The sequence below is a fragment of the Equus przewalskii genome, chromosome 6 (assembly GCF_037783145.1).
Source record: "Equus przewalskii isolate Varuska chromosome 6, EquPr2, whole genome shotgun sequence".
Lineage (NCBI taxonomy): Eukaryota > Metazoa > Chordata > Mammalia > Perissodactyla > Equidae > Equus > Equus przewalskii.
In genome coordinates, this window is record NC_091836.1 from 62,130,609 (window position 1) to 62,139,579 (window position 8,971).

Sequence of the window (8,971 nt, forward strand, 5' to 3'; positions counted from 1 at the left end):
GCCCAGATGGAGACCTCACAAAAAGGCCCACACAGAGAGGAATTAAGGTGGCAGCCAACAGCCAGCATCTACCACCAGAAATCTGATGAACAAGCCTGCAGAAGATTCCAGCCCCAGCTTTTGAATCTTCTAGCTGAAGCCCCAGACATCATGGAGCAGAGACAAGCTGTCCCTGGGAAGCAAATTCCTGGTTCACTCCTGAGCATAAATAAATGGTTATTTTATGCCATTAAGTTTTGGGATAACTTGTTACACAGCCATAGTAATCAGAACACCCAAATATTAGACTGAATTGAAACGAAAAATATTTGCAGTGCCTAGCATAACAGCTCAGTTCTGTCTGCTAAATTTACAAAATTACTTACAGCTGTAAACTTACCTCAGTTTAACAACGTATATAGCTTCTTACCTCCAAACTTCCAGAATGGGCTGCCCAATGTAAAGGGGTAAATTTATGGAGAATGTCAACTTCATTAATGCTGGCTCCACGTTCCACTATTTCTGAAAGCCGCTTTACATCTCCCGCTCGTATTGCATCATGTATGCTACCAAAATGCACCTTCTTCCTCACACCTATTGAAAAATCAAATTGCTTAAAATATATTACAAAACTAAAAAATAACTAAAGCAATGATTCAATAGAGAGCAGAAAATGACTTTGGCTTTCCAAATAATTTACTACAAAGATGTTTGTGATTAACATCTTAATCAGACTTCCATCTCAGCTCTAACATGAAAAGAGCACAGAGGTTATCATTCCTGCATATACAGGAAAAAAGCTGAACAAACTGAAAATCAATGACTTTTCTTGGACTGATCAGAGAACTGACATCTATCTCAGGGTAAAGTGTCACCCTGAATCTGGAGAAACAGGCAAACACAGAAACACAGTCAAGTTCAGTTTATGTGAAGCAGCAGCCACTGGAGGTATAAACTACTAGAAGAACTTAAATGGCAATTTTGACAAATTGCTAGGGGCTAGGTATGTGGTAGCCTAAGACTGAGCAACTCCTTGAGGCCAGTCTTAGGAGGCCCTCACATTTTCATAGATTTTATCTTCAGAACGCCACCAGGATATCACTGTGAAAAGCCAAGAAAAATCACCTGTCTTTGGGAGGGGGCAGGGAAAAGTTATCATCTTGAAATATGCCCAGTGCATTCTCGGTAAAAAAGACCTACTCCCCAGTGAAAAAGACTTTACTAGACCCTTATCTCACATGGGCAGATACCGTATATTTTATCAATATTTTTCTTATCTTTCTCATATGTCCTACACTAAGAAAGGGATGGCAGGTCACAATGTTTACTTCATACACTCTAGTGTCTAAAATAATTTAAGTTCCAAACATCAAGACTGCATTGTCAGGTGTACCGTACTGTGAAATATTTTAATGTGCATTGTGAACCAGAAGAAATAAAGGTATCTAAGTATGAAGAGACAGCTGCTGGAGGAGGAAGCAGAGTTCAATCAAAGCATTTCCTAAACAAAATAAACAGGCATGATTCCTGACCTCAAAATTGTTTTTGAAAACAACATACAAACACTTCTGGCAGATAATCTATGCAACCTCATATTCCTATTTATCTATGTATATGTCCTCTCTCCACAATTTGAATGTTAATTTCTTAAAGGCTGGAATCAAATCTTACTCTGGAATCATATCTTACACAACCCTTAGCAAAATGCTACACATTTTACTCAAAAATCCTTTCTGCACATCTATCATGTGGCAGGTACTGTGACAACATAATGGAAGATAGACATGGATGTAATATATTTTCTTTCCACCAACACTTTAAAATCCATTTGGATAAATTCAATGAAATCAAAAACCTGACAGTAACTAAGAGAGTCCTAAGAGTTCTAAGTCCTAAGAGAGTACAGGTAAAATTAAGAAGGGGGAGGAGGAAACATTTCAGCAAGGCCTTGAAGAACAATTAAGATATATGCATATAAGGAAGGGAACAAAGAAGGCACAAAAAATACCCCAAACCACTTAATAAATGTTTAATGATGTTAATTAATCTCCTAGGTCAGACCTTCATTCTTCTCCTTTAAACTAGTACAGCAATATCTATAGATGATGTTCTACCACGCTAATCCACTGTAGACAGACACTATCCTGATTATGCCTCTACTCCAAACTGCTTCTGGTTATCCACTGCTAGTCTAGAGAACAAAGCCCAAACCCTCAGTAAGACAAGCTCTGTTCTCTCATAGTTTAGCTCCATCTAATTTTCTGGCCTTTTTTCACACCACATTGCATCCAAATTCATTCAATCATCCACCTATCCATCCACTCAACATTAATTTGGTGTCTACAATGAGGATAAAAAGATGAAGAAGACATGGCCTCTATCCTCAAGGAATTCCCAGAGATACAAATACAAATTAGAAAATAATGAGATAAAAGCAATGACAGAAACATTCTTAAGAACTTATGGAAGAACAGAAGACTTCTAGCTCGCAAGGGTAAGAAGGAAGGGGAACAGAAAAGGATTCCTGGGGAAGATAACATCTAAGATAAATCTTAAGGATTAGCAGGAGTTTCCCAGGTAAAATGGGAGCAGGGAAAGGCATCCTAGACAGCATGAACAGTAAGTGCGGCGAAGAAACCACAAAAAACCCTAACCTATTGCTGAAGCATAAAGTGGAAGGAAAAGAGCTAGAATTAGACAAGAGACAGGCTATGGTGGAACTTGTTGGACTTGAGCAGAGCATGAGAAGTCATGGGATTTGAAAAAGAATGATCAGATTTGTAATGCTGAGTTGATATGGCTGATTGTGGTAGGGGGAATTCATTGACTGGGCAGCAAAAAGGCAAGACTAGAGACTCAGGAAGACCATGTAAGAAGTCTACCACCAGAAAGCTTGAGACCCTCAACTAAGAGAGTGGTAGTAGAAATAGAAAAGGAAAGAGATTCAACAAATATTATGGAAATAAGATGAAGTGAACTTGGATGGATATAGCAAGTGGAAATAAGGGAAGGGTAATGGGATAGCTCCAAGGAGTCTGGCTTAGTTACCTGAGTGGTGTGGTGACATTGAGACAGTGAACACTTTAAGGAGAGGGCATATGAATACAAAATTAGGTTTTGGACATGGTGATCTTGAGGTACCCAAGGAAGAGTTCCAGAAGGGAGTTGTACATATGAGTCTGCAGCTCAGAGGAGAGATCTGGAGTTCAGTCTCAGTGTTAGGTGTGTCTTGGTACTAGGTAGCTTTTTCTGAAACCTGTTCTCACCCCACACTGGAGCCAATGGCGCTCTACTCTTCTTTATAATATTCATCACACTAGTCGTTATTGGTTCAGTATTTATCTTCCCCACTAGAACGTCAGGAATATGCCTGTCTTCTTTACTGATATATCTTTAAGACACAGCACATAATAGGCACTCAATAAATATTACTGGATGATTGTATGAATAACATAAGACTTGGGGGTCCTCAGTAGGGTTGAAGTGATAGTACATCACAAGAAAAAAGCACCAGTGATGGCACTGTCCAGGGGAAAAAAGCAACATTTAAGGAGAAGATAAAAGATAAGTCAGCAAAGGAAAAGGAGAGTCAATGAAATGGAAGGAAGAAAACTAGGTCTAATGTCATCTCCACAGGGTCCAATGCTGCAGAGAAGCCAAGGAAGAACTTCAAAGGACCCATAAGATTTAACAAGAATTGATGTCAATCCGGGCAAGAAGTCTCAGGCATGATGCAGATGGCAAGAAAGGGAGGAAAGCTGAAATGAGGGAGGATGGGGGACAGGTGCACAGCTGTGGGGCCCACTGAAAAAAGGTCAATTAGGGGAAATGAGGAGTGATAGCCGAGAAAGGGAAGTGCCAGAAAAGGCTAAGGTTGAGGTGGGATGAAATGAGGAAAGGAGGGTGGCACAGGCAAGGGCCGGCGAAGCAGTCCGACTCACCGGGGGTTGCAGTCTCCGCAGAAGAGGTGGAAGGGCCCGAACCCGGCACCCCGGGCATGCTGCGCTCCCTCCGGAGAGGGGTTGAGTCCAGGCCCCTGCTGCTGCGGCGGTCTTCACTGGCTGTCACCCACGAGCCACTGCGGGGGCCGTCTTCGTCGTCGTCGCCAGGACCGGGGCCGCCGCGCACCCGGGCTCTCTCGCAGGAGCCCCTGCAGCGGAAACCTTCGTCTTCACTGTCTCTCTCCCAGAAGCCACAGAGGCGGCGGCTGGCGTCTTCGCCGCCACTCACCCCGGAGGAGTCGCTGGCCGCGTAGCCGCGGTCTTCACTTACTCCCTCCCAGGAACTACTGAGGCTGGGGCCGCCAACAACACTCCCTCGCTCCACAGAGCCACCGACGCGGGGGCCGCCGACTTCACTTAAATTCCCGTCGTTGCGGTCTCCCCGTACTCTCTCGCAAGAGGGGCCGGGACGGTGGCCACCATCTCCCCTGACCCCCTCCCGAGAGACACTGCGGCGGTGGCCCAGGCCCTCGCTGACCCTCCTCGAGTCACGGCGGGAGAAGCCGACGTCTTCGCTCCCTCTTCCCGGGGAGCCCCTGCAGCGGTGGTCGCCGTCTTCCCGGCTTCTTTCCCAGTCCTCGCTAACCCTCTCCCCCGGCGGGCCGCCGCGATGGCCGTGTTGGCCGTTTATCCTCCACACGCCACGGCTAATGCGGCGGCCGCCGTCTTCGGCCGCTGCTCCCCCCGAGTCGCTGTGGCGGCAACCGCCGTCGGCGGGGGCCCTCTCCTCCGAGTCGCTTTCCAGCGTCCCGACTCGGGCCACCTGGTTGGAGTGGTGGAGGAGCCGTCGCCTTGGAAACAAGTAAACATCCGGCGTGCTGCGGTCATTTCCAGTTCCTCGCGACTGTGCGTCACTTCCGGCTTCCCTGCCGTCACCCTTTCCAAGGCTTCGCCTCTAGAGGAATCGGCTGGCGGTGCGGGCCGGGTTTCGGGGGACTTCCCCTGGGTCTCTCGCCCCACCTGGCTGGGGCCTGTCTCTGTAACGGCGTGGCATCGGTCTTGCCCTCCGTGGCTCAGCGACGCACGTGGTGGCTCCAGGACTGCAGTCTGCGTAGGTGACCTGTGTGGCGCGGGCCGGGCGGGGCCTTTCGTCCTTGGCAAACCTAGTGTAGCTTTTCAGTGCCGGCTGGAGCATTGGGGAACATCTGTTCTTACCAGCATTTCACAATTACAGAAAAAGACCTCAAGGAGAAGGTGGCAGCTGCAGCCGCTATCATTGAGTGCTTGCTAGTGCCGAGCCTTTTGATAGTCGCTTGGTTCTTAATTCTCACAGTAATTTTGTAAGGTAGGTGCTAGCCCCATTTCACAGGTGAGGAGATTCAAGCTGTCAGTAATTTGCTAAGGCCAAAGAGCGGGTAAGTTAATAGAACCAGTATAAAAACACAGGTCCTTAGTCGAAAGACTGTTCCACGTCTCCTGACTCCAAATTCAAAGTTCTGTTCACTGTAAAATGTTTGCTTTCAACAGTTTGGCCCAAGTCTTTTTCTCCCACCCTATAGGTTAACGTGCCTCCTTCCATTCACTATTTTTCGCAAATATATGGGTCAGGTTTTGTGCTGGAAGTTGGGAATACAGAAATTAGCATTCTCTGTCCTTCAAGGGCATCACCCACCTTGATTCTTCTCTCATCCTGTTTTTTTCTATCCTTATTGCCTTTCTACAGGTTTTTCTTCTGTGAACATATTTGGGAAATTGTCCTGACCCTACCTTTCTTCTCTTGAAATAGAGTAAATTGCTTTTCTTTTCATTTCCATAGCATCTTGTAATATTAATGATAACTGCCATGGGGAGTTCATATGATGAGTCCGGTAGTGCTTTATATTAGTTTTCTTATTTAATCCTTAATATAACCTACCCAAGATAGTATTACCATTCCTTTTTACAGTTAGAGAAATAAAGCACCCAAGTTAATTGTCTGAGGATACACAGCTAGTAAGTAGTAAGTACTTGAATTAGGTTTCCAACGTAAATCTGCTTTTGCTACACATACTACTCAGTCTCTGAATTCACAGTCTTTATTAGACCACTTATCACATTGTATTATAATTACCTATTTAACAGTTGATCCTCACCCCTTCCCCACAAGGACTCTCAGCTCCTGGAAGGTAGCGACTGGATCATTATTCATCTTGGTGTTCCTAACATCCAGAATAATTAGTTCAAGGGAAGGGCTTAGTAACTGGTGAGTAGGTGGGTTGTTCGGCTGATTGTCTAGTGGATGAACTGAAAGGCTGGAAGTAAAGTTTTTCACAGTTGCAAGGGAATTTGGGATTAGTCATCCCAATCTCCTCATCTTTAGAAATGGGGCAGCTGAGACCTTTTGTCTTACCAGACGTCTATTGAGTTATTGATATGGGCAAATTTCTATGCTAAATGATTTGTAATTGTTTCAAACTTAATCTGTGTTATTTCTATTTTTACAGATGAAGAAACTGCTCAGATTTGGCCAACATCACATAAGTAGGAGGTGGGGAATTGGAACCCCTTATGACTGACTCCAAATTAATACAGTGTTTGTAGCCACTTATATAATAATGGTAAAGGTTTTATTTTTGCTATGTTGTGTGGATAAACTTACTGAGGGAGTGAGGCAGCACATCCTTAAAGGATACAAAAATGACAGGAAAGATCAGAAAAGGAAACAGATAACAGAAAAGCAGAGAAAGTAGTGGCCAGCCCGGTGGCGTAGCAGTTAAATTTGCACGCCCTGTTTCAGCAGCCCAGGACTTGCCAGGTCCAATCTCAGATGCAGACCTGTGTACCACTTATGAAGCCATGCTGTGGCAGGCGTCCCACATATAAAGTAGAGGAAGATGGTCACAGATGTTAGCTCAGGGCCAGTCTGCCTCAGCAAAAAGAGGAGGATTGGCAGCAGATGTTAGCTCAGGGCTAATCGTCCTCAAGAAAAAAAAAAGAAAAGCAGAGAAAGTAAAGTCTCCCAAAATAGAGTTAAAAGGAATTAAAAATAAAAAGCAGAAATAATGAGGGGCCGCCTGCTGGCATAGTGGTTAAGTTCACCTGCTCCACTTTGGTGGCCCAGGGTTTGCAGGTTTAGATCCTGGGCACCGACCTACACACTGCTCATCAAGCCATGCTGTGGCGGTGTCCCACATACAAAAGAGAGGAAGATTGCCACAGCTGCTAGCTCAGTGATAATCTTCCTCAAGCAAACAGAAGAAGATTGGCAGCAGATGTTCAGGGCTGATCTTCCTCACCAAAAAAAAAAGAAAGAAATAATGAAATAGAAAATAAAATCAGTCGATCATAATAGTAGCTGGTATTGAAAAAGAACAATAAGTAGACACTTAGCAAATCTGAGGAAGAAAAGGAGAGGAAACAAAGGGAACATTGTAGGTATGAGGGACTTTGAAAATCAAAAGTGAATTTAGTGTAAACTTGTACTAATAATCTTGAAAATTGATGTGGACAATTTTCTTAGGAAAGTATAAATTTCAAAAAATTGGCTCAAGTGTTAGGAAGCCTTAATAAACTGCTTATCATAAAAGAATGCCCTATGTATCCCTGACACAAGTCACCAGGAACAAAGCATAGAGAAGAGTGGAGTTCTTCCCAACTGTGAAGGTAGCATAACCCTCACAGATCTAAACAAGGGTAGTGAAAAAAAACTTGTAGTGCATTCTTACTTATGAACATACATGAAAAATTCCTAAGGAAACTATGAAGCCAGCAGTACATTTAAAGAATAATGTGAGAACCAAGTTGGATTTATCCTACCAGTACAAGGGTGGGTCAACATTAGACAATATAGCAATGAAAATTTCCTGCATTAATAGCTAAAGGATAAAAACTATATGATCTTAATTGATACTAAAAAAGTACTTGAAAAATTGGCATCTATTACTGATTCAAAAAGAAGAAAATAAAATTCACATTAAGCAAGTAATAGAAGGAAGCTTACCTAACTGGATGAAGGGTATCAACCAGAAATAAATAGCACATTTAATGTCATGGTCCAGGTTATCTGCTAGCATTCCTGTAATTCAGCATTGTTCTGATAATTTTAGACCCATTGTAGTAATAGTAATAAGATAAATAAGGTATGAAATTGGAAAGGAAGAAATTAAGACAAATGATAGCATTCTTTACCTGGAAAATCTAAGACAACTGTAGAATGTCATTAAATGTTAGAATAACGTGTTCAGTAAGATGGTAAGCTATCAGCAACATACAGAGTTCAACATACAGAGTTAAGATTTCCTATAAACTAGATATAATCAATTTTTGGAAGATCTCGTTCACATTAGGAACAATGGTGAAATAGTCTAGGAATAAACCTATCAAATGAGTAAAACTGACATTAAAAAAACCATAAAACTTCATTTATGGATGTTACAGAAGATCCAAGTAAGTGGAAAGATGTGCTGTGCCCCTGCATGAATAGGCTCAGTATTATAAAGATATGATTCTCCTCAGACTGAATTTGTTGCATTTCAAGTAAAAATTCTAATATAATTTTTAGTAGAAATTGGTAAGATGATTTTAAAGTTTATCTGGAAGAATAAATGTGCAAGGTTAACGAAAACGTTTTTGAAAAAAAAGAATGAGAACTTACCCAAATACATATCAGAACTATAAAGCTAGAGTATTTAGAACAGGGTGGTATTGGAACAGAACTAGACAGATTAGTGGAACAAACTAGAAGCCTGAAATAACCACATGTATATGTTTGTTATAGAGGTGACATTTCAAATAGAGAAATATAGACTTCAGTATTTTCATATACAAAAATTTCAAAAGAATTAAAGATACTAACAAAGTACTAGAAGAAAATACAGAAAGTTTGTTTTATAAACCTTAGGAAGTCCTTCCTAAGCAAGACAAGCCCCAGAGGCTACAGAGAAAAAAATTTACTAGATAAACATTTAAAAGGCTACAAGACATGTTACCATGAAATTGAGACCAGAGATAGATTTAATGTTTATTATCTTCTAAAAATTTAAGTCAGTGAGAAAGAGTAACAATAAAAAAAC

At 42.3% G+C, this 8,971-nt stretch overlaps 1 protein-coding gene and 1 long non-coding RNA gene across 5 annotated transcripts in view; one reads left to right on the forward strand and one right to left on the reverse strand.

Moving 5' to 3' along the window:
• The window catches only part of ANKRD42 (ankyrin repeat domain 42), a 179,479-nt gene extending 174,695 nt beyond the window's left edge, over nucleotides 1-4,784 (reverse strand). For 2 of the 4 annotated variants that reach the window (XM_070623976.1, XM_070623980.1), the window contains exons 1-2: nucleotides 3,921-4,784; nucleotides 410-573 (exon numbers count right to left, since the gene is read on the reverse strand). In XM_070623976.1, the coding sequence (XP_070480077.1) occupies nucleotides 410-573; nucleotides 3,921-3,978 (222 nt within the window). In that variant the 5' untranslated portion in view covers nucleotides 3,979-4,784. The remainder of the gene's footprint in view (nucleotides 1-409; nucleotides 574-3,920) is intronic. The other 2 variants (XM_070623978.1, XM_070623977.1) reach the window with 1 other exon arrangement.
• Nucleotides 4,785-4,839: 55 nt separating this feature from the next.
• Nucleotides 4,840-7,214, forward strand: LOC139083945 (uncharacterized). The gene is made up of 2 exons (XR_011541109.1): nucleotides 4,840-5,031; nucleotides 6,404-7,214. It is a non-coding gene; the product is annotated as an uncharacterized lncRNA (long non-coding RNA).
• Nucleotides 7,215-8,971: the final 1,757 nt, after the last annotated feature.